The sequence below is a fragment of the Pan paniscus genome, chromosome 9 (assembly GCF_029289425.2).
Source record: "Pan paniscus chromosome 9, NHGRI_mPanPan1-v2.0_pri, whole genome shotgun sequence".
Classification (NCBI taxonomy): Eukaryota; Metazoa; Chordata; class Mammalia; order Primates; family Hominidae; genus Pan; species Pan paniscus.
This window is the reverse complement of record NC_073258.2, coordinates 27,019,524-27,046,838: the sequence shown is the minus strand read 5'-3', so window position 1 is coordinate 27,046,838 and position 27,315 is coordinate 27,019,524. Positions and strand designations below refer to the sequence as shown.

General features: G+C 35.7%; 1 protein-coding gene across 6 annotated transcripts in view; it reads right to left on the bottom strand.

The window, feature by feature from the left end:
- The window catches only part of LUZP2 (leucine zipper protein 2), a 589,723-nt gene that overhangs the window by 304,632 nt on the left and 257,776 nt on the right, over positions 1-27,315 (bottom strand). For all 6 annotated transcript variants that reach the window (XM_055094247.2, XM_034932301.3, XM_034932302.3 and 3 more), the window contains exon 5: positions 11,793-11,855. In XM_055094247.2, the coding sequence (XP_054950222.2) occupies positions 11,793-11,855 (63 nt within the window). The remainder of the gene's footprint in view (positions 1-11,792; positions 11,856-27,315) is intronic.

Here is a 27,315-nt window from a genome sequence, read left to right as displayed (position 1 = left end):
GAGGTATCAACATTTTCATGTTTACTTTCTTTGTAGTGAGCAAATAGTCATAAATTCAAATTATATTATACTTTTCAAAAGCTACCCCTTAGATGAAGCCTTCAGTAGACATTACACTTTTCTGGGTTATTGTCATCATCTTCCCCCTTTCCAGGTTATATTGTAAAACGCTCATTTCAATGATTTTTACTGTATTTTTGAGCAATTTTAGTAATTATTATTGTATTTTATATTATATGGCAAATATGTCACCTGTTATGTAATATTCCTAGAGTAGGTAGGTAGCCAGAAATGAGCAGGCAAGGGATCCCTCTGGGAAAAGAAGTTCTAGAGATGCCGTATTAGTCACGATTCTCTAGGGGGACAGAACTAAAAGAATATACATATATATTCTTTATATATATTCTACATATATATAGAATATATTCTATATATATTGTTTATATATATTCTACATATATATAGAATATATTCTATATATATTCTTTATATATTCTACATATATAGAATATATTCTGTATATATTCTTTATATATATTCTACATATATATAGAATATATTCTATATATATTCTTTATATATATATTCTCTCTACAGATATATAAAGAATATATTCTTTATATATATATTCTTTCTACAGATATATAAAGAATATATGCTTTATATATATATTCTCCCTACAGATATATAAAGAATATATTCTTTATATATATATGTGTGTATATATATATATATATAGAGAGAGAGAGAGAGAGAGAGAGAGAAGTTTACTAAGTATTAACTCATTAACTCACACAATCACAGGGCCCCATAATAGGCCATCTGCAGGCTGAGGAGCAAAGAGTCCGAGTTCCAGAGCTGAAGAATTTGAAGTCTAATGTTCGAGCGCAGGAAGCATCCAGCACAGGAGAAAGATGTAGGTTGAGAGGCTAGGCCAGTCTCTCTTTTCACATTTTTCTACCTGCTTATATTCTGGCTGTACTGGCAGCTGATTAGATTGTGCCCACCCAGATTAAGGGTGGGTCTGCCTTTCCCAGCCCACTGACTCAAATGTTAACCTCCTTTGGCAACAACCTCAGACACACCCAGGATCAATACTTTGTATCCTTCAATCCAATCTAGTTGACACTCAGTATTAACCATCACAGAGGCTGCCCACTGACAGAAAAAAGGACAATGGCTACATTGGCTACATGTGGCTTTGTGGTTAGGGTCCTCGGGCACTGAAGGGGGCTTAACAGTCCCTAGTGGGAGATAACCATGCTAGAGATTTTCCCTTGTGGCAAGCATGTGCACTTCTCCAAAACTCACTGGAGAGTAGCCTTTTGCTGATTATAACAGTAAAGAACATACTCCTAGGTGGAGATTTTAAATGCTACTGAGACATGAGACATGTGTAATAGCATGTACAACCACGGAACACGTGCACCCTAAGGGACCTCCCAAGCCATGAATAATTCACACCCCTTTGTGAATAATTATGTAAGATTCCCATAATAAGTCTCCCAACACTGGCTGCTGATGGCTCATTCTTTTGAACAGCCCACTCTGTCTCATCCTTCAGAGTTACTACCTCTAAGTAAACACTGTTATGACTATTTTTCCAGCTAGACCAGCCTGGGGCTATTTTCCACACCTCTCTAGGAATGTACTTTATCTTCTTCCAATAAACTCTGCTACTTAACGTTTGCTATTCATCTCTTGGCTGAATTCTTCCTTCCAAGTTAGACAAGAACCAAGGATATCTGTACTTCTCCGTAACAGTATTAAATGTTCTTTACATTTTTCGTGGTTAGCGATTGTTTTACTTAATTTGATTTTAATAATACTTGTATGCCTCTGGAATCTAGCACAATGTTGGGACAATATTTGGAATTAAGTAATATATTCCAGAAATAAATATACAGATAAATATTACATATGCATTTAAATAAGCAATTTTAGGATACTTCCATTGATAGATTTATACCTAATAAAATGCTTTCTCCTTGCCTTTCAAAAAAAAAAAAAAACTACACTGTTTATGAGGAATATACAAAATGCCACAGATGGTGGAGCGGTTTAATAGTATCACCCCAAAATTCATGTCTACCTAGAACTTCAGAATATTAACTTATTTGGAAATAAGTTCTTTGCACATGAAATTGTTAAAACAAGGTCATACTGGATTAGAGTGGGTTCAAAATCTAATAAATGATGTCGTTATAAGAAGAGGAGAAGACACACAAAGACATAGAGGCACATGAATAAGAGGCACATAGAGGCATACGAATACTGAAGCAGAGATTGGAGTGATACCACTACAAGCCAAAGAGCGACATGGATTGCCAGGAGACACTAGAAGTCAGGAAGAGGCCCTGTTGACACTGTGGATCCAGACTTGTAGCCTCCAGAATTGAGAGACAGGAAATTCCTGTTGTTTTAGGACACATACTTTTTTATACTTTTTAACAGTAGCCTTAGAACCTTATATGGATAGTTTATAGGGAGCTTCACATGCTGGATACGAAATTAACCAGAACAATCAATTGACCAACATTTCACAGAAATCATCACTTAAGATAGGCAAATAACCAGCAATAAAGTGAAAAAAAAAAGAAAGTTATAATTAAATATCTTAAAAACCTCTTGGGTGTGTCCTGGACTCAGTAAATATTTGACTCAAACTCCTACACCTATTCATCTGTAGGCAGGCATAAGAATTCATTTTCAGAATAGTGACCCTGAAGCACTCTATCATGTTAAGAAATATCCCATCATCTTCACTTCAGTGTGTTTATTGAGGCAAGAAGGTAGAATAATTTATTTTAGAAAGATTTACAGCCACAAGAGTTGAACCAAAGTGAGTTTTCTTCTTAAAATTTAGAGTTTTCGCTAGATCATTGGTTATTGACCTTTATTGTTTTTTTTTTTATTTTAGTCAAGGACTTCTTCTGAGAATCTAGGCCCTCTTCCTTGAGAAACACAACACATATACTGTTTTTCTGCATCATTTCAGGATGGCCAGTGATTCTCAGATATCAGTCTTTGTATATTGTGGGGTCTTTAAGCATTCCTATGAAGGAATATTGCTAATTAGGAATTGTATTGTCCTCTTCTCATGCTGCTAATAAAGACATAACTGAGACTGGGTAATTTATAAAGGAAAGAGGCTTAATTGACTCACAGTTCCACATGGCTGGGGAGGTCTGACAATCATGGAGGTAGGTGAACGAGGAGCAAAGTCATGTCTTACACGGTGTCAGGTCAGGCAAGAAGAGCTTGTGCAGGGTAACTCTAATTTATAAAACCATCAGATCTCATGAGACTTATTCACTACTGGGAGAACAGTACGGGGAAAACTGCCCCCATGATTCAATTATCTCCACCTGGCCCCCACCCTTTGACACGTGGGGATTATTACAAATTAAGGTGAGATTTGGGTAGGGACACAGCCAAACCATATCAGTAATTAAGCTTTTATCTCCAAATTTGGATGTAGTGTCTTTTTCTTAATTCATGTAATTCATTAGTACTAGTAAGAACAGACTTGAATATGGTCTTAATATATTCTCAGTATATGCAAAGTCCTGGCCCTGTGTTGTCTTTGTGAAAAATGTGAACTATGATGTGCTATGGAAGGTAGGTTTCTAACTTCAAGGCATTTGCATCATGTTAAGAAAATAATTCTGAGAAATGCAAAGTTAAAAATCACATGAATAGATACAATGCCATGTATATACATAAGACACTATAACATATATGCACACACTATTGAGTACTCCATCATTGGTACTCAGAACTTGTTTCTCACTTATTCAATAGCCTTCAATGATGACCTACTGTCTACTAAAGCTGGTTATCATGGACTATAACTCTTTATTAAGAAAAGTTGCCTTTAATACACAGGTTACTAATTTATGAGGACTAGGTTCTGCAATGTGAAAGCTTTCTATAGTATCGAATCTATATTTCCCGTGAAAAATTAAAGCAGACAAATAAAAATAAACAAAATCTGAAAATTCATTGCGGCTCTAGGGCAGATATGACTTAGGCTTTACTATTCAGACACGATCTGTGCAATATGTGGATACAGGAATTTGTTACTTGAGAAAATAGGCTAAATGCTATCCATCCTCTGTTGCAGAAGGCCCAGGGTGTGTGGTGCTGGAGCCTGCAGTGGCAGGGCAGCAGGCAGGCTGGCAACTTCCTGATTCAGGCGGAGGTAGTGCTTTCTCGAGACAGCCAAATCAGTGGTGTGTTTGTAGAGCTTTTTCTAAGGTACAACCCAGAAGCTGTATTTTTGGCTCTTCCAACAATTTTGTAAGATATCTATAGGAATTAATAAATTCCTTTCTTAAAAGAACAAATTTTGCCATAACCAAGAATAGTAACTGCTTTATTGCCCCTAAAAATCATGTTTTATTCATCATATTCCTGGATATGTGTCAATGGCTATTTGGAACTACTTGGGAATCCGATATTGGCCAGTGACTTGAATTGTGCAAGATTTTTCTCTCAGTCACTTAGAGCAATGACATTAAAACAAAATATAAAAGGACATTAAATCAGTTGATAACAGGAGCTGAAGAAGACATATTAATAAGCTAGAATTGTAGTAAACTATATGGTCCATATAACAAACAGATGAGAAAGATAACTGAGAGACTTGAAAGAGAGAAAAATAGAGACATGAAATAATAAAAGGAAAAGGATGCCACTGAGATAGCGTAGCTGGGTTAATTTCTGATTTCCACCACTGAGCAGAATCAAACCCACTCTTATGATTACTGACCTAATTTAAACTAATTAAAGATATTTGTCCTAGTGCCTGATTTGTCTAATAATTCCTAGACTTATATATTATCCCACTCATTCCCAAGCCTTTCTGATATCTCAGACCGTTACAGACAAACTAATTTTATCCTGGAAGTAAAATAATTAAAATTCAAGAAAATTGCAAATGATAGTACAGAAAGGGTGTTTTGAAAGTGAAAGAATACATTCTGAACTTTGAGAATTTAGTGTCCTGGTGCAGTGGCTCAAGCCTGTAATCCCAGCACTTTGGGAGCCTGAGGTGGGCGGATCACTTGAGGTCAGGAGTTCGAGACCAGCCTGGCCAATATGGCAAAACCTCATCTCTACTGAAAATACAAAACTTTAGCCGGGGGTGCTGGTGCATGTCAATAGTCCTAGCTACTCAGGAGGCTGAGGCAAGAGAATTGCTTGAACCCGGGAGGCGGAGGTTGCAGTGAGCCATGATGGTGCCACTGCACTCCAGCCTGGGTGACAGAGCGAGACTCTGTCTCAAAACAAAACAAACAAACAAAAAAGAGAATTTAGTGTGATTCCCTATTTCATCCTTACCTTGAGCTATCGAATGAGTCTCAGGAAACAAATCAATTATAATCCAAAAAAAAAAAAAAAAAAAAACATAGACCACCATAGAAGAAAATAAGGAAAAAATATCTGCCCCATCTCTTCCATCTTTCCCTTCTCTTCCATGTCTATCTACTGACTAATTCAAGACAGAATGTGTTTTTCATTATTTTATCAGAAACGAGTTTAAATTTTTTAAGTTATTTTTGTTTTATTAGGTTTTAATCGACACATAATTGTACATATTTATCAGCTGCAATATGATGTTCAATACACATATAGATTGTGTAATTATCAAGTCAGAGTAATCAGCATATCTATCACCTCAAAGAGTTGTTATTTCCTTGTGGTGAGAACATTCAAAATCCTCTTTTCTAACTATTTTGAAATACATAATACACTGTTGGTGACTACAGTGACCCTACTGTGCAATAAGACGCAGAACTTATTTATCCTACCTAACTTTAACTTTGTACCTGTTGACAAAACTTCTTCCATCTCCTTGTACTCCCTGCTTTCTCCAGCTTCTGATAACCACTATTCTCTCTACTTCTTTGAGATAAACTTTTGTAGATTTCTCATATGAGTGACATCATGCAGTATTTGTCCTTCTGTGCTTGGCTAATTTCACTTAACACAATGTCCTCTAGGTTCATCCATGTTTGCACAAATGACAGGATTTCATTCTTTTTAATAGCTGAATAGTATTTCATTGTTTATATATACCACATTTTTATCCATTCATCTATAAACACATTGATTCCATATCTTAGCTATTGTGATAGTGCTGTAATAAACATGAGTGTGCAGACATCTCTTCAACATATTGATTTCATTTCCTTCGGATATATAACAAGTAGTTATATTATTGGATCATATGGTAGTTCTATTTTTAGTTTTTGAGAAACTTTCATATTGTTGTTCATAATGGCTGTACTCACTGAAGTCCCACCCCTAGTGTATAACAGTTCTTTCTCCACATCCTTGCCAGCATTCCTTACTTCTCTTTTTGATACCAGCCATTTTAAATGAAGTGAGTTGATATTTTATCATAGCTTCGATTGGCATTTTCGTGATGATTAGTGATGTTGAGAGTATTTTTTTATTTACCTTTTGGGCATTTGTAAATCTTCTTCTGATGAATGTCTATGCAGATATTTTGTCCATTTTATGAGATTATTTATTTGCTACTTAATTGCTTGAGTTTCTTACATATTTTAAATATTAACCCCTTGAACATAGACTGTTTAAATACTAGTGTTCATGAAGTATTTCCAACTATGTAATTCTTTCAAAAGCCCTGAACATTATCCAACTAACACCTTTATTTAAAAATTTTGGCAGGGTGCAGTGGCTTATGCCTGTAATCCCAGCACTTTGGGAGGCCAAGGCGGGTGGATCACCTGAGGTCAGGAATTCAAGACCAGCCTGGCCAACATGACAAAACCCTGTCTCCACTAAAAATATAATGCCTGTAGTCCCAGCTACTTGGGAGGCTGAGGCAGGAGAATCGTTTGAACCCAGGAGGTGGAGGTTGCAGTGAGCTGAGATCGCACCACTGCGCTCCAGCCAGGGTGACAGAGTGAGACCCTGTATCAAAAAAAGAAAAAAAAAATTTCAACTAATTAAAGATGCTTGTCCCAGTGCCTGATTTGCCTAATATTTCCTAGACTTATATATTACCCTACTCATTTTTGAGCCTGTCTTATATCTCAGACCATTACAGACAAATTGATTTTATCTTAGGAGTAAAATAAATAAAACTCAAAAAAAAATGAAATGATACTATAGAAAGGGTGTTTTGAAAGTGAAAGTCAGAATAAATTCTGACCTTCGAAGCATGCGAGATTGACTACATGATGAGGCAGTTGCCATATGTATGGAAATTAGAGAAGGGAGGTTGAATTTTTCATTTGTTTCCTTGTTTTGATTTATTTTCTGGAGCAAAACTGTATACTTTTTGCAACCAAACAATATTCAAACACAAAATGCAAAATAAACATTGAAGGCACAAGGAGGTGTTAAAGTAAATTAAAATGGAGACGAGCCCTGAAGAATCCTTGACCAGACAAAGCCAGTTAGGCTTTGTAAGTGACGTTATCGTTGCTTGATTTGCAAACATATGAAAAACTTAATGTGGGTCATTGTAAATAAATGCCTATATTAAAGAAAAACAGAACTTGAGCTTAACCACACAGAAGAAACAAACTTGTAATTTTATAACTAGAGATTTTCCAGTGGGATAGACCAAATACAGCAACTGTCTAACTGTAATCAAACAAATATTTTCTTTGCTTCACTTCTATTTTAGTCACATAAAAACCTTCCACTGTATTTCCTTAGTGAAGCTCCTGAACCACTTCTAGTTCAGAACAGCCCAATTTATGCATTGTTGTTTGCTCAAAAAAACTCTTCAAAAATGGTATTATATCTCAGTTAACCTTTTTAACAGAAAGATTACACAAGAGAGATTAGAACTAGAGACTTAGATTACAAAGTTACTGGAAAACTGGTGATATATGAATTATGAGTCCAATTTTGCATATAGGAAATCTTATATTCTACAAATTACACACTAAAAATAGAAATTTTGGAGGGAAAATTGGATTGGGGAAGACCACTTACTATGTAACATTGTTACCAGAACATAAAAAATAAAAAAAAAAAAAAAAACTGGGTGTAGAGGTTCACACCTGTAATTCCAGCACTTTGGGAAGCTGATATGGGTGTGGGTGGATCACACCTGAGGTCAGGAGTTACAGACCAGCCTGGCCAACACGGTGATACCCCATCTCTACTAAAAATATAGAAATTAGCTGGGTTTGGTGGCACATGCCTGTAGTCCCAGCTACTCAGGAGGCTGAGCCAGGGGTATCACTTGAACCCGGGAGGTGGAGGTTGCAGTGAGCTGAGATCGCGCCACTGCCCTGTAGCCTGGGCAACAAAGTGAGACTAAGAAAAACAGTAAAGAAACTAATAAAAGTGTAAATACAATTTTTTTTAGCATTTATCTCAAACATCATAGTCATTTGATTCTTTGAAACTTTATATTCAGGATTTAGTGTTCTTCCTTTGGGATATAGATCTTCGAGGGAATTAACTTCTAACAAAGCACACTATCATCAAAATTAAAATTTGATGCAGATTTTTCTTAAATCTCTTGTTTCAATGCAGGGGAAAAGTCTTAACAGAAACTTCTGTATTCACATCTTACCCAGCAAAAAGCATAAGAGTTTTAATGCAATAAGTATCACTACAACCACTAAAAGGAAGCCCTTTCATACATTTTCAATCTTTTTCTTATGTCCTTGTATTGATAACAATTTCTTTAAAATTTGAAAAGTCTTTTGCCTGAATGCTTCAAAACTCAACATATTGGAAAGAAAAACAAAATGATTTTTAAAGCTTTGCTGACATTATTTCACCCCTTGTTAATTGTTAATATGATTATTTGATGCAAGGAAATACACATTGTTGCAGAATAGATTTGACTTGAATATTTCATAAAAAAGAATATAAAGAGAAAAGCAGACGGCCCAAAACTGAAACTTAGAGACCACATGAATCACAATAGAGCTTTTGTTAAGTCATAACAGTACAATTCAGAGGTTAAAAGTGGTGCCCATGAGAAGATATAGGTAACTGGAAATAGATGAAATAAAGGTGCTTGAAATACTCTGATTGGCAGGGCATGGTGGTTTACTCCTGTAATCCCAGCATTTTAGGAGGCTGAGGTGAGTGGATTTCTTGAGCCCAAGAATGCAAGACCCACCTGGGCAACATAGAGAAACCCCTTCTCTACAAAAAATGCAAAAATTGGCCGGGTGCGGTAGCTCATGCCTGTAATCCCAGCACTTTGGGAGGCCTAGGCAGGCGGATCACCAGGTTAGGAGATGGAGACCATCCTGGCTAACACAGTGAAACCCTGTCTTTATTAAAAATACAAAAAACTAGCCAGGCGTGGTGGCGGGCATCTGTAGTCCTAGCTACTCAGAGGCTGAGGCCAGAGAATGGTGTGAACCTGGGAGGCGCAGCTTGCAGTGAGCCGAGATCAAGCCACTGCACTCCAGCCTGGGCAACAGAGCGAAGCTCCGTCTCAAAAAAAAAAAAAAAAGAAAAAGAAAGGAAAAAATTATTGTGTTGCTGTCTATCTCATTTCTTAACATATGTGGTCAATAAATGTGGTACATCACATAACCAGAATTAAAAACAAAACCCATACGGTTGTCTCAATAGATGCAGAAAAAGCATTTGATAAAATCCAGGATCCCTTTATGATAAAAACCCTCAACAAAATAGGCATAGGAGGGACTTAGCCTTCATCTTTTGGCACTTCCCTAATTCCCTCACTCAAAAGTAACCACTTAGTGGATTTCAAACTTCTTCCAGAAATTTATTTGTATCTGTTTTATCTCCCTCACCACTGTATTTTGTCTAATCAATTTACCTGTTTTTTTCTTATGCCTGAACTGAAAATCTTCCATGAAGTGCCCATATAACTTCACTGTACAGTGTATACACCAGTTATTTCATTAAATAAATCTGCCTTAATCTCTACATGGGTACTGATTATTTACTAAAAATTAAATAATTTGATATAAAGGAGTAAAATTGAAAACATTTAATTGCTAATATATGTTCACCGTTAGGTTTTGTAAAAAGACCAAAGCTTTTTTGGTTATCAATTTTCATTTCATATGTTCTTAATAGTATTAAAGTGAATAGTAGCAAATTTAATTATAAAACTCATATTTAGCAGATATTATTTCTGTAGGGTTGTATTTCTTTCTGAATTATTCTAGTCTATGTAGTTATCAAAGTGCAATTTCACTATAAAAATAACCTCCCAAGACAAAGTATTTTGTTACTTGTTATTAATAATTCATAGTTTTGCATTTATTTATTTATTTGGTAGAGATGGAATCTCATTATGTTGCTTAGGCTGACTTGGAACTCTTGGCCTTAAGCAACCCTGCTACCTTGGCCTCCCAAAGCACTGGGATTACAGGCATGAGCCAGCCTGGTAGGTTTTTGTTGTTGTTCTAATTTTTATTTTTTAAACTTATTTTTAATAGAGACAGGGTCTTGCTCTGTCACCCAGGCTGAAATGCAGTGACATGATCACTGTTCACTGCAACCTCGACCTCTGAGGCTCAAGCAATCCTCCTGCCTTGGCCTCATAAGAAGCTGGGACTACAAGTGAGCCACCACTCCCAGCTAATTTTTTTTTTTTTTTTTTTTTTTTTTTTTTTAGAGATGAGATTTTACCATGTTGTCCAGACTGGTCTCAAACTCCTGGGCTCAAGCGATCCTCCCACCTCAGCCTCCCTAAGTGCTGGGATTATAGTTGTGAGCCACTGTGCCCAGCCTAGTGGTTTTTTGAAAGAACTTGCTCCTTAGTTGAATTCTAGATTTTAAGAAGTTATCTAAGATTAAAAGTGAACTGATGCTACTTATATAAAGATAAAAATAAAGTTGAAATTCTCTTATAATCATACAACTGGGTTCATATTGCTGATTGTGTGTGTATGTGCCCACGCACGTGTGCATGTGCATATATAAATGTACTCCCTACCCTATTTTAAAACTGACTTTAATCTCGTTTAAAATGTTTTCCTTGTTTTAAACCGTATGTGAGCATTTTTTGATTTGAGTAAGCTGGCTTTCTCACTGAGCCCTAAATGACTCCAACAAAATAAATATTATCCATTATACCCAGTATTCTGATAACTCTCGTATGTTGATATTTTCCATCATAATCAGGATTCAAAATAAAACATAATTAGTGAGATTGATCAAGGAAGACTTATCGTGAATTAGTCATGGTTCAATGGTCTTAATTAATTGCATTTAATAAAAAGGAAATGAAAAGGTAGAAATAGGTAATGGAGAAATTATAAAAAATTAAAGTAATTGTATAACAAGATAAAGAATCAAAGAAGAAAAATGTATGCAGTATTTAATAGGATGCTTACATTTTAAAGGCTATCATGGAAATGATTACAACTTGTTTATGTTTAAATTTACATTATTTTGAGATTATCCTTAAACACATTTTTCATTCTAGATTGGCCCTTTCTAGCACGCAGCCAATTTCTAGCTAGCTTTCTTCTTCAGTGCCTGTAATGTCATTTATTAAACAAATAAGTAAATGTATTAAATGAAAATTGATTTTTAATATCACCCTAAGCAAAATATAATTAGAAAGAAAAATGAACTAGAGAAGTTTGGACTAATGAAATTATCAAATATATATAAACGTAAGGATTATCTACTTTTTGAAATTCTTCACCTTACAATTTCTCTACATTAGTTTATAACTGAAAATTAAATATGCAAGTGTTTAATACTCCAAACTAGTGGCAAATTTATATGTGCATTTATGTATATTATTTGATCTATATAAAATGTATCTAAGATGAAATAAATCTTACCTCATTCTGGAGGTCTCGGATCATTTTGCTCTTTCTTTCAACTTCAGTCTTTAAAAAATTAATCTGAAAATGAATAGACTATTATGTAGACACATTCCAAACTCATTACCATGGCTTTCATTATTTTTTTCATTATTTTGAGAAATAATAAATTATTTATTAACAAATATTGAAAAAGAACAAATAATTACACTGTTCCTTAATCAAAACCTTCATTACTAAATTCATACATACATTCATTGATTATATTAAAATACCTTTTTTCATTTAACAAACTATTTATTATTTTTTTTAATTGATAAACCCTACACTTTATGACTGTGATTCTCTTACCTGGATAAATTTCATTTCCTTTTAAAAATGTGGTTCTTTAAAAAAAGAAAAAATAGATTCTAGAGTTGAACCTAGGAATCTCTATTTCTAAAACACTCCAGGTAATTATGACCTGTTGCCAAGTGTCAGAGCAATTACATAATAATATCCCTTACCTCAAAACTATGGGACATTAAGAATAGTCTACCGAAGACACCATGATGTTTCCTTCTGAACAAGATATCATCAGGATCTGTCACCTTATGCCACTTATTGAAACCGTATTTCCTAAAAATAGCATTACCTGCCCTGAGTACTTTGTAAAAGAAGGTAGCATAGTAAGTGGTCAAGACTTTTATAGAATTTATAATCTTTATAATCCCTGAGAGTACACTAGTCACTGAGACTATAGTCACTGAGAGTTCCCTATAATAAGAAAATAACTATGACAGTGGATGAAACATTTAATTTATCCAATTTTCAATTTTCTTGTAGTCACATTTTTAATAAAGTAGTGACACAAGGTAAATTTAATTTTTATAATACACTTATTTCAATATATTCAAAATATTATTTGGACATGGATTACTCATGACGTAATTTGCATTCTTTTTGTGTTATATGCCTTTAGATTCCAATGTGTGTTTTACACTTACAGTACATCTCAGTTTGGATTAGTCATATATCTAATGCTCAATAGCCTCATGCATTGAACAATGTATTCTTAGAAGTTTCCTGAAATGATAAAAGAGACTCATGATCCAGGTGATCTCTGAAGATAGACTGAGGCATTGGGTTGGAAATTAAATTTAGGAAGAAGGTTAATTTTTACCATATACACAATTTTAAAAAATATTTAGTTCTGAAACATTTCAAAGATGAAGAAAAGAACAAAAAGTAATATGTGAAATGCCTGTGGGCTAACCCTACACATTAACCAGATGTGAATGTTTTATCCAATTTTCTTCAGACCCTTTTATAAATAATATATTATTATTTATCATTATTTATTATTAAAGCTTCAGCTAACTTCTATTCCTTTATTCCCCCGCACTCCTTAGGTAACCACTATACTGAACTTACATATTTGTCTCATGCATATTTGTATACATTTTATTTATTGTGTATGCACTTTTGAAAAATAAATACTATTACTTTATGTTAAAGTTTGCCTAAATTATGAGAAAATCAACTTTATGAGATTTATTTGTATTTATTTTATGTAATACCAGTTAATTTATTGTAGCTAGTGAATTTGTTATGGTAGTAACCACAGTTGAAAGTAAACAATTACTAAATTAATCAAGGTGAAGAATGAGGCACTGTAACTGACATATCCCTAAATACAGTGGTTTAAATGAGATAGATTTTTCTCTCATAGAGCAGTATATAGGTGTCTGCAGCCTGGAGCCCAGAGGTGAGTGGCCCACAGCCTGGATACAGCTCTGGCATTAGCAATCATCCTTTGAATGATTTTTCCCATTATCATCATTTCCCAGTTACTGGATGATGTGTCTTAGGTCTGTGTTCCCACCCTAATCTCATGTTGAAATGTAATCCTTAATCCTTAACGCTGGAGCTAGGGCCTGGTGGCAGGTGATTGGATCATAGGGGTGGTTTCTAATGGTTTAGCACCATCCTACTGCTGTTTTTATAATAGAGTTATTATGAGATATGATTGTTTAAAAGCATGTAGCATCTCTCCCCCTTCTCTGTCTTCCTCCTGTTCTGCCCATGTGAAGCTGCCTACTCCAGCTTTGCCTTCTGCCATGAGTAAAAGCTCCCTGAGACCTCCCCAGCTATGCTTCCTGTATAGCCTGTGGAACCTGAGCCAATTAAACCTTTTTTCTTTATAAATTACCCAGTCTCAGGTATTTCTTTATAACAATGCAAGAACAGAATAATACACAAGATATGGAAAGTCCAGGGTAAAGAATAAGTATAACTAAATAATTCTGACTCTAAAATAAAATCTGGGCTGTTGGATTTTCCTTGGGAGATTTGAACTGGGAACCTCTAGAGAAAACTGGCTAGTTCTCAGCTGAGATAGGTAAAGGACGTCATAAGGTATTATTAAGGCTGTGTTAAGTCAAGTGTTGCATAAGTAATATGCAGAGGAAGTCAGTTGTTACAGAAATAGAAACAGTCAATGGAAAGCCAGCTGAGTCATTTATCTAGAGGACTATAAGAATGAAAATCCAGGGATTCCTCTTTCTGACATCTTCAAGAGCTGCAATAGTTCCAGTACCACCTAACAGCCTCATCACATCTGACTCCTGGGCTTGGCTTTCCATAAAGTCCATCAGAAGTTTTACAACACCTGTTAACACTTTTTTCTTTCAGGCCTGTGTAAGTTTCCAGGCATTATCATTTCCTCAGTTGTTACAGAAAACCCAAACCAAACACTTTTTATGGCAAAAGAACACATAATACAGAAAGAGAAGCTTGAGAATTAACATGTCTAGTGTTTTAGCCATATTAATTTTCAAAGTAATCTTGAATTTTGAAAATATTGACAGTAACCCCAAAACACTAGTCCTCATTGTCCATTAGGTAGATAGTTCAAGTTGATAGAAAAACCAAGGTATCACCACTGTAACCCAAAAGTAAAACTCTAAGTCCTCCTAATCAACTGAATGGACTCCTCCACTCAGCCAACGACATTCCAAAGTTAACCTGAAATACAAGTTCAGGCCATGACGGGAATTTAACATTAAAACGGAGACCTTAAGATAATCTATTTGCTCTAAAGCCTGCTACCTGGAGGCTTTATCTGCATAATAAAAACCCTGGTCTCCATAACACAACCACTTATCTTAACCCAGACACTCCCTACTATTGATTCTAACTCTTAGATAACCAATTGCCAATCAGAATATCTTTGCCAATTGCCGATCACAAAATCTTTGAAATCAACTATGACCTGGAAGCTGGACATTCTGCCACCCTACTGGCTCCCCACCACTTCAAGTTGTCCTGCCTTTCTGGACCAAACCAATGTACATCTTACATGTATTCACTGATGTCTTCTGTCTCCCTAAAACATATAAAACCAAGCTGTAGCCCGACCACCAGGGGCACTTGTTCTCAGACCCTCCTGAGGCTTTGTCACTGACATGTCCTTAACCTTGGTGAAATAAGCTTTGAAATTGATTGAGATCTGTCTCAGATACTTTTTGATTTACACCAAGTAGAACCTAACCCCATTCAAAATTAAACACGTATGCAGAGTAACAGTGCATCCCCCAAAAAACAGCTTTTACATTCTTTTCTACACAAGCATTTTATTAGCTCCAGAAAATTTTGCTTTGTACAGATTTGTCTTTAGTTATGTCACCAACTACTTAAAGCCATATTACTTATATTAATAACCTGTTCTTTCACTGATACCATTATTTCCCCTAAATCCCCATATATGGGTACTGCACACATTGTTCATACTTAACAATTAACTTAAAGTATAATGAAAATACATTACCATGTCAAGACTATAATTATTAAATGTTAAACAAGGACAGAAAAACTTGAGAATGCAATACTTAAATATTCAAGACATAAAATATATTTTGAACATTAAAAATGTATTAGCATTTTAGGCCATGGATTTAGAATCCCAACAGATTTTTAACACCCATGAAAGAATAAGCATTCTTATTGATAGTTATACAATAATTCTCAGAAACAGAAAATACATTGTATTTACCCTGAATAAGATTGAAAGAACATAACAATTCTTTATTTTTAATGAGATTCAAAGCTTGAAGCTAAAACTCTTGCTTTAGACTAATTATGTCTCAGGACAAGTTAAGCCATAAAAATTAACAAGAGTAGGGAAATGCATTCAATAATCATTAAAATCTTTAATTATCCTGGTCACACCTGAGAGCTCATTCTTCACTGCTCTCTGTTAGGGTTTTCCATTAGGGTCACAGGTTTGAAATATTTACCATTTCATTATTTGCTTAGGAATAAACATAAATGTTTGTATTTCCATAAAGAGTATTTTTAAACAGAATTAGATCAAGAAAGATATACTGTTTTTTTAATTTATTTTTTCAGATATACATCCTTTTTCATATTTTTTAAAATTGAATGAGGAAGATCATCTTTTTTCAATCAATGAAAAAATGATAAATAAATCAATGTTTCATAGCATTTTACTATAGACTTACCAAATGTTGTGAGCATTTGCACCATATGTGCATAAACAGTCTCTTATCTTGATAGAAAAAAATCCATAGTAATTTGATGTTTAATCAAGGACAATACACAAGATTATCTGCTCTTAAATCTAAAATAGCACAACAATATTTCTCTAATCAAATCCAAAATTTGCCCCAATTTGAGAGAGAGCATCAGTGATCTTAATCTCCCTTACTTATCCAAACTTCAATTACAACTATAGTCTTCCTTTCAGTGAAAATAATTAGCGGATGATTTATACAATAAAAAAGTTATAAATATGTGTTAATTTAATCCTTATTTAAACTAGAATCTTCAAATAGGGAGAAAAACTACAAAGGATTTTATTTGAATCTTTACCAAAATTTTTAAGTGTTGACCCCAGTGATATTAATCTTTCCCTAGATTCCACCACCAACCAGATGCACATTATAAAATAAAATATTCATGATATACACACAAGCACATGTACACACACACACACACACACACACACACAAGTCATTCCCACATTAGTTAAAGATTCTGTCATCTCTTTATGGTTTCTGAGTTAGAAATTATCACTCTTTCAATTCAAAACATAGAACACATTTTCCTGAAGAGATGACATGTTTGTCTTCATTGATCATGATGTGTATTTTGTTAATACACTCTTAGATTTGTTTACTCAGAATTTTTACATCTACATTCATTAATGAAATATGCCTATAAGTTTATTTAGTCATATTGTTATGAATTGATTTGCAATAATAAATGCATATGCTCACATAACGAGATGAGAGTTATTTATTTTCCACAAAATACTTGCATTTATTAGGAATTAATTGGTCATTGAAAATTAGGTAAAAGTCATCATTAAAATCCTTCTTCAGAATTTGGGGAAATAGATGCCTTTTAGTACAATAAAATTTGAAATGCATTGGTCTATTCAAGTATTATATTTCTAATTGCAGAAATTTTGGAATTTTATATTAATATGACCTAGGACTTTTGTTTACAATTTAAAATTAATTAGTTGACAGTTGCTGATCATACTTTAAATTGGGAATATGGCCTTTTTCTCTTTTTTATTTGACATTTGACATTTTAACATTTGAGTCTTTTATTCTTATTCAATTTTTATCATAACCTTTTTTCTTTAGCATAATCTTTTCAAAGAACTAAGGATTTAGGGGATTTTTGTTTCTTTCATAGTTTATTGTTTTTTGTCTAGTCTTTATAATTCTCTTTCCTTAGTACATTGAGTTTGAGCTTCTGCTTTTTAACCAACTTCTTGAATTAATGTCATCTATCTTTCATTTACCTGAAAATATATTTAAAGGTATTCATTATCCAGTAAGTATTACTTTGACATGTATGATTTTCATCATTACTAAGTGCCAAGTATGACAATGTGTTTGATCATTTCTCACTAATCCAATGGTTATTAGAACATATTTTTAAACAAGAAATTATTTGACCTCTTATAAAAATTATTTTTACTTTTATTAAAATAGAGTTTAATAACATATGTGCTATTAATATTTTTGAATTTATAGAACTTCATTTATGTTTCAATACATATTTTATTTGTATATCATTTCTGTAAATCTACTGGGTGTGGTAAAGAAATATAGGCAGTTTGTTGGTGATTTCTTACTATATACTAATAGTTTAAAACTATCAATTGTAGAGCTTCATGATATACACACAAACACATGTTCTCAGGCTCTCCTGAGCTAAGCACGCAGATGTTCCTGGTGGGTCACATACCCAGGGATGGCATGGAAGCCCCATGCCCCTTCCCCTATAACTTGCCTTATCTATCTCTTCGTATACTTTTTAATTGCCTTTATAATAAACTAGTAAATGTAGATGTTTCCTCGAGTTCTGTAAGGCACTCCAGAAAACTAATCAAAACAAAGGAGGTGGTTATGGGAACCTCAACTTGAAGCTGGTGGGTCAGAAGTTCTATAGGCCCTGACTTGAGACTGGTGTCTGAGCAGGGGAAGCAATCTTAGTGACTGAGCCTTCAACCTGTGGGATCTGACACTATCTCCAGCTAAGTAGTGTCAGAATTAAATTGGAGGAGACTCAGCTGGTGTCTGCTACTTCTTAGTAGAACAAATCCCCATACATTTGGTCACAGAAGTCTTCTGTGTTAATTGTTGTGGTATGGGAGCAGAAGAAAAACATGGTTTGACAGTTTTTCCCAAAACAATTGGTGTCAAGGGAATGAGATTTGCTAGCACTGCTTAGGCTCAGGGAAACACAGTTTGGAAAGAGAAATAATAAAAGAGCAGGGGGTGAAGAACCTTTGATTCCTGGGTGGCCACATGGTCCCCCATGGTATAGAGCTGCAGTTATGCTGCATTTGGTTACTCAAGGTAAAAGCTATCAGTGGAATTTAGATATGGATGCACAGGGAAATGCAAACTGTTGATGACAAAAGTCAAACTTCGTAAAATATTTGAAAAGATTTATTTGAAGACAATTGTGAGGACAATCGTTCTTGACACAGTCTCAGGAGATCCTGAGAACATGTGTGTAAGGTGGTTAGGTTACAGCTTGCTTTTATACATTTTAGGAAGACATGTGGAATTAATCAATGTATCAATACATGTGAGGTACACATTGGTTCGGTCTGAAAATGTAAGGTATCTCAAAGGTGGGAGAAGATGTGGCTTTCAGGTCATAGGTAATTGATTAAAACAGTTAAGCTTTGCCTACAGTTGAAGCCAGCAGAAAGAAATGCTTGGGGTTAACATAAGGGGGGTGGTGAAAGCCAAGGTTGTTATTATATAGATGAAGCCGCCACAGAAGCTGACTCTACAGAAAATAGATGGCAAACGTCTCTTATCAGGCCTTAAAATGTGCCAGGCTCGCAGTTCATGTCTTCAGGATTGGAGGGCTTGGAAGGGGAAAGATTGAGTTACATTAATAAAGACTCTTTACAGATAAAAAGAGCCATTTCAAAATATGGTAAGAAAACATATTTTGATGTAAAATAATTTGATTTCCTTCTTTATTTGTCATGCGATGTTACACTAAAGTCAGGTTGGAATGTTGCTTCTTAATTGCTATAAAGAGTCTGTTTTGTCAGTCTTAAGATCTCAGTTTTAATGTTAATGTTAGTCAGTTGTGTCTAAAATCCAAAAGAAAGAGTGTAATGAGGCATGTCTGTCATCCCCTTCCTGAACTAGTTTTTCAGGTTTCTTTGGAATCCCGTTGGCTGAGAGGGGAGTCCATTCAATCCATCTGGAGGCTTAGAATTTCATTTTTGGTTTATGAAACTAATAAGAGAAAAGCAACATGTTCAAATCCTTGGTTATTTTTATCTATAATAGCTAAAATAGAATTTAAATAGAGTGCTGAGTCAGGCCTTTAGGGTAAACCAAGCTCAGATGTGAGTCTGTCTGAGCTCAGGCCACTAGCCTCAAAGCCACCCGCAAAGGGGAAAATTATGTCAGGAAAACAGAAAGCACTTCTAAGACCTTTGGTCACCAAAAAGGTGGTCAATGTGGGAGAAGGGCAAAAACAAGTAACTACTAAAACTTAGTATAATGCGAAGTGCGAAGAAATTGTTCACTTTGTACATTGGTATTATCAGCTCTCTGAGGTACCTTTACTAAAATGGATAGTGAAAGTAAATAATTTGCGACTAATATGTGTGTGTGTGTGTGTGTGTGTTTTTAGACAGAGTTTTGCTCTTGTCACCCAGACTGGAGTGCAATGGCATGATCTTGGCTCACTGCAACCTCCGCCTCCCAGGTTCAAGTGATTCTTCTGCCTCAGTCTCCGAGTAGCTGGGATTACAAGCCCTGCCACCATGCCCAGCTAAATTTTGTATTTTTAGTAGAGACGGGGTTTCACCATGTTGGTCGGGCTGGTCTTGAACTCCTGACCTCAGGCGATCCACCCACCTCGCCCCCGCAAAGTGCTGAGATTACAGATGTGAGCCACCAAGCCCAGCCAGTGTCTTTGGTTTTAAATGATGCAGAGTAGAAGAACATGTTTGCATTGATGCAGGACCTACAGCTCACTACTGAGTAATTGCAGATGTGTATATATCATAGGAATTTATTCCTGAAGAAATGGCCAGTCTGGTGGGGTGGATAAAAGCCACTGTAAAGTTCTGAAGTGGGACTGTCTGACTCCACCTATAAATGTCAAGTGGAGCACCCCAGATGAAGCAGTTGATATGCTTCATATGCAAGCCAAATGGGATTGCTTTTATGATGTCAGGGACATTCACTGGCTAAATATGCCTGTTACTCAGGTTATGGTAAGTGCTGTGGTTAGGGGAGCCCCATTTTCATGAACACCTCATGTAACCCTGTTGATACAAAACAGAGACAGTCAGAGAAGGCTTATCAAATTCGTTGTCTCAACTTCTCCTCATGGTTCACTACAGATGCTAATAAAACATCAGGTAAATTAACCAGAGAACAGTGAAGGGTAGTGAGGAGAGTGAAAGAACTCATCCCAGAAAGGTGAAAAATTTTAAATAATTAACAAATAAGATGAATAAAGAAAACACTGGCAGAGCATGATGGCTCACAACTGTAATCCTAGTACTTTGGCTGGCCAAGGTAGAAGGATTGCTTGAGGCCAGGAGTTCAAAACCAGTCTGGGCAACACAGTGAAACCTCATCTCTACAAAAAATTAAGAAAAACAAACAAACAAAAAAACACTGATGAGGTGAAACTACAAAGAAAAAGAGAAGAGAGAGTCATGGGATTCATCTCACAAGGTGGAAATCTTTAGATGGTCATTAAAATATTAAATTAATAAAATGGAAATTAATGGGGTTAAAACAAAAGTCTAAATACAACACTATCAAAGGCTGAGTAGATCAAAGGGAGACTTGGCTGGTCCCCCAATACTAAAGGGCCCCAAACCAGTTTGCTCTATTTTCCCCCAGTCTGAATAAATTTAAAAAGTCAGAATATTTTAAAAGATTACAATGAGAAACCCATCCCTGGCATTGTCTGGGGTAATGGCTATACTGATTAATGAAGATAAAGATTGACAGAAAGGCCAGGGTCCCTTGGCTTAATCCCTGGCTGAGGGCCCAAAGTCTTTCGCACAAGAGAGGGTAAAATAGTCTGCAAGAGAAGAAGAGAAGTTCCTGGGACAAGAACTTAAAAATGTAAAAATGGATAGGATTATAAAAGTTGATATATTGGAACACACCTCATGTGAAGCAGTTTGGTCTCTTTTATCTGATTGTATTATGGGAATGAGCATTGTATCTGATTGGGAAATTCATCTACCTAGTACTGTAAAACAGAAGGCGTGTACATCTGCCCCTCAAGCAATTTTAATAACTCATACTAAATAGGACTCTAATCTTTCCCTGCCTTTCTGTTTGTGGATCATAAAACTCTCATTCTAAAGAGAATCTTGCCCTATACCCTGGGGGACATAAAGGTGAAGTAATGAAGCTTCCATAAAAACCTAGGACTGGGTTCCTACATGGATGAACACTAGAAATTACTGGAGGGTGGCATGTCCAGGGAGCGCATGGAAGCTTCTTGCCCCTTCCCGTATTTCTCGCCTTAGTCATCTCTTCCTCTGTATCCTTCATTATCTCTTTTATAACAAACTGGTGGATGTAAAATAAAATAAAATTATCAATTGTATTGTTAAGATATTCTATGTATCTGCTTATGTTCATGTTCTATTACATATAGCTTGATGAATACTGAAGCTACATTGTTAGGTATATACTTATTTATAATGGTTTTACTTTATTTTATTTTGTTTGCGAGTATGTAGTGTCTTCCCTTATTATATCTGTTTCTTAAATTCTATGTGGCAGACATTAATGTTGTTGCCAACTCTTTCCTTTATATTCGTTTGCCTGTATTTTCCTATCTTGCTTATGTTACATATGCAATATTTTCAATTTTTAAACTTAGAACATTTGTATATGTTTTCCTATTCTTTTAATTTTAGTTATTCTGTCTCATTTTAAAAATTAAATTATTAAATTTAACCCATTTTAATTTCTCATGATTTCTAATACATTGGAACTTTGGCCATCGTGAATTTTTTGCCTTTTTTCCTTTCTATTATATGAATTAATTTAATTTTTTCCATCTTTTTTTTTAACGGAGTAAATCAAGTTTTTCTGCATGTGAGTTTCAATATTACACATTCTAATTTTGTTCTCGCCATAATTGCTTCTAAGTTAAAATATAGAAAATTTACAATAGTCTTGGTTATTTACTATATGTCCCCTTGTTGCACTGCCTCACCCCAATCATATTTTCCCCTCTTCGGCTCTGTTTCCTAAAGGAAAAACTAAATTGGCCAAGGTATTTGTTCACTATTAATCCTCATATCACTTGCAGTCTGCTGTTTATTCTGTTTTTGAGTACAGTATTTCCTCCAAAAGGATTTTCAAAATGGAGCTTTCTCTGGCAACACTTCCATGCTTTATGTGCTTTAACATTTGAATGCCAGTTTATATGTATAGAACAATGTAGAAGCAGTGTACTAAAACATTGCTTTATTGTCTTCTTAAACTCATTAACAATCTTAAGAAGTCTGATATCTATCTGATTATTGCCCTTTTGTGGGTGATCTGTTCTTTCCCTTGGAAAATTTTGTAATTGTATCTTTTATTTTGATATTTTAAAATTTCACGATGGCACGATAAAGTTTCTATTTATTTATATGTGTGCTTTTATTTTGTGACTCAGATACTTGGCAATTTTACTCTGATTCTCCATAGCTTTTAATGCATATTTTACGTTTTCTATCTCAGTATTTTGTCGTTCCCTGATGCTTTCTATAAATTTGTCATTATTACTATTTTCTTTCTTATACTTACACCGTTTAGTGTATTCTTTATTTTACCTATTAACTACTGGCTATTGTCTACAGTTAACATTATCAAGTAGTTTTTTTATGATTTTTTGTTTTGTTTTTCTATGTGTTATTACTGTATAGGTTAACTCCTTGGGTATATTTAACATGCTTAACTAAATTGTTAGTTTATCTACTCCAGTAATTCTGCTTCAGAATGCGTATGTAGTCCAATGTGTAGTGTTTCTTTTTAGTAGCTCTGTACTCAAATATCTTGTCATTTTAGCCCTTATCTGATTTTTTTTTTTTTTTTGAATTTTCAATTGCTTTGTGTGGCAATGGGTACAGGAAAAGGGCCAGTGATGGCTGCTGTCCTGGGGAGAAAATGAAAAACCCAGGATAGAAAACTTTGAAAGCATAGAATGCTCTTAGGGGATCTAAGGGAGATGGGGTGGGTACTATGACTCCACCCTTCCTCACTCCCATTACTTCTCATTCTAGCAGGGCTTTTGTACTGCACTGATGTTACCTTGATGACAGGAGAGGCCTGAGCTGTTGCCATTGATTTCTAAGGGGAAGGGACAGAAGGTGATACTCTCAAGGAAGAGTGCAGAAAAGGAGAGCAGAATCTATAGATGACCTTCAGCCTACTCTTGCATGCCTCCTACTGCGGCCCCCTGACTCAACTAATCACAACGACCTCTTCCAAAGACATATATATTCATTTCTGTGAGTCATCTTTCTTTCCAGGAATCACTCATTATTTCGTTTGTTGGGTTTTTCGCATGCTTCTTTTTTAATACTTCAGTTCATATTTTCCTTTAACTGCTATCATTTTTTAGCAGTTATCATTTGGGGGAATGAGTTAGCAATGGCATCAGTTTCTCATCTCGGTAGTAACTATATAAATATGCATTTAATGAATGATTCTGATGATGATGAGTCAAAAAAGAAAATGGTTTATTCCATAATTTCTAGTTCTTAGTGAGGATTAATAAGTATTCTTGGAATGAATGATAAGCTGTAAGTTTCTGGTAAAATCACAGCATCGGACATGGCCACTTTCCATATATTTTGATTATAAAAGTGTAGAAAGTCAAGAATATCATTTAAAAATAGATTAGAGGATTAGAGTAGAAAGTATGAATATATATCATGCACAAGATTAGTATATGTCACTTATCTTTTTCTTGGTTGACAGTATATGGAAACATTAATATATTTATACATGTATGTGTATATTGTACTGGATGTGATTAAAATGCATTTCTACAATAATGGTTCTAGTAGGCATGGAAGACTTAAGTAGAGAGAAGAGAAAGTTGAGGGATATTTTTAACTTCTACCCATAAAAAAAGTTGCCAAACAACTGAATATACAGTTTATTTAAATACCCTTCTTGAGGAATGACTCCAAAGTGAGCCTATTTAATATTTTGTCTTCATATTGGTTTTTGAATACATTATTATAAGTTACCAACTGGTAGAATATTTGAGTAATTATAATGATGATTCTATATTCTTAATTTGTTTAACATCAGCTGTGTTTTACAATATGAAGATATACTATGGTCAAAAAACCTTGCTTTTACAATAGATTTTAAAAATTGTGTTCATTCTTCTTTCTTTCCCCTATTGGAAGATATAAAGAGGCAAGTATAATGCAAATGATGCAGTATTCATAGGGATGCCTGTGTTACTGCACCATATATAAAGGTCCTCCTAGGAAGACACTAAGTCTGTGGAAGTCAAGATGGAGACCTGAGAGATCTCTGTGGAGTCTTTAAGAAAAGTCTCATTAAATGCCCCAGTATTAAGTAAAAGAGTGGGCATTCATCTGGGTAAGAAAGGGATAACAATCTATTTTCTAGTTCTGATGTTCACTTCCCCAGGTTCTGAATAACATCCAGAGTATTCTGACAAGTCAGATAAAGTTTTTATCAGCCTCTTGGTCTAGAAGATTCCAAGTAGATAATTCTTTTAAGGGACTGTATTAGGGTTCTCCAGAGGGACAGAACCAACAGGATACATGTATATATGAAAGGGAGTTTATTAGGGAGAATTGGCTTACAGGATCACAAGGCGTAGTCCCATGATAGGCCATCTGCAAGCTGGGGAAGAGAGAAGCAGTAGCGGCTCAGTCGGAATCCAAAAGCCTCAAAAGCTGGGAAGCTGACAGTGCAGCCTTCAGTCTGTGGCTGATGGCCTGAGAGCCCCTGGCAAACCACTGGTATAAGTCCAAGAATCCAAAGGCCAAAGAACCTGGAGTCTGATATCCAAGGGCAGGAGAAATGGGAGGAGGCATCCAGCCCAGGAGGAGGTGAAAGTTAGAAGACTCAAGGGTCTGTCTATTCCTATTAACTTCTAAAAATAATTTTGAAATCACTTATCAGTCTATATCTGTATATGTAGGTATCTGTAAACCAGCTTATCCTACCTTCTTCTGCCTGCTTTGGTCCAGCTGTGCTGACAGCTCATTGGATGGTGCTGCCTACATTGAGGGTAGGTCTTTCTCCCCCAGTCCACAGACTAAAATGGCAGTCTCCTCTGGCAACACCCTCACAGACACACCCAGAAACAGTACTTAAACCAGCTATCTACGTATCCTTCAATCCGATCAAGTTGACACCTAATATTAGCCATCACAGGGGCGTATAACCAAATAACCAGAAGAGGCTTCTAGTGGGAAAACAAGGCTTTTGACTTTAAAGCTGTTTAAATGTACTCACTTCTGCTCTTCATTCTCCATTCTCTCATCTCCTTTTTTATCTTCTTATGGCAAAGACCAAAGACCACCAAAGTGGTCTCTTCTGATTTGCACTTTGTGCCAGCCCAGGTCCGATTCCCTTTGAAGTTGGTTACTTGGAAATTTTGGCCTCTACTGTAAGCTGTTTCTATAGTAATACATACATTTTCTAACTACATCCTTAGAAGGGGGTATGGCTATGTACATTTGTTAACTTCAAGAAAGGAGTGAGATATGCCCTCTGGTATTACTTTATATCAACTATCTATATCAAGATTTCCATTTCTAATTGAAGGGTTACAAATTATATGTAATTTTTAAAATGTTTTAATTTTCTAAAAAGCATAATGGATAAAGAAGACTCTTTTGTTGAAATATATTATTCTTCTTTTCCTCTCTCATTTTCCTCACGCAAAATCATACACAAATATTCCCTTACATATGTGTATGTGTGTATATTTATAGATACCTACATACATAAATATATACTGATATGTGATTTTTAAATTATTTTTAGAAGTCAGCTGGGTGCAGTGGCTCATACCTATAATCCCAGCACATTGGGACGCCAAGGGGGGCAGATCATGAGGTCAAGAGATCAAGACCATCCTGGCCAACATGGTGAAACCCCCTCTATTCTGAAAATACAAAATTAGCTGCGTGTGGTGGCACGCGCCAGTAGTCCCAGTTACTAGGGAGGCTGAGGCAGGAGAATCGTTTGAACCTGGGTGGTGGAGGTTGCAGGGAGCTGAGATCGTGCCACTGCACTCCAGCCTGACCACAGAGCAAGACTCTGTCTCAAAAAAAAAAAAAAAAAAAGGAAGTTAACAAGAATAGACACACCCTCTAAAGGAAGCAAACTGCTCCTGCAGAACCCAGGAGACACCCCAAATACTGTGAGTACCCAAACCGTGGAATTGGGAAAGGGAGACCCTCGGCTCCTGAACACACACCCTGACTGTGGAAACTGAAGGAGCAGTTTGCAGGAAAGGTTTCCAACCTTACCTGGAGCTGAGTCAATTTAGAGAGCTGAGCAAAATATAGGGGTAGAGAAAGCAGTGGGAAAGGCCCTGGGAGCTCACTGCGTCCCCAAGCAGGCCATTCCTGCCTGGCATCACAGAGAACCTTCAGGAGGGGTGTCAGGGGAAACACCACAGGAAGTAGGAAGTCTCCAGTTGAACTCTGTAATAATTAGAATTGGATAAGAAGCCTCCTGGTTAGAACTGGGGGAAGGGTACAAATTCAGCTTGCAGACTCCACAGGAAGGGGAAGAACAAAGCCCTTTTCTTTCAAAGCTGGAAGGTGGGTAGCCTGGGGTAAGTTCTTAAGCTCTGCTCGCCTACCACCTGGAAATAGACTTAGGGCTGTTAGAGGGGACACGGTGGGAGCCAGACCAGCCCTTCAGATTGCGTGGAAGCTGGGCGAGGCCTGTGACTACTGGCTTTTCTCCACTTACCCAGCAACCTGCATGACTCAGCAGAGGTAGCC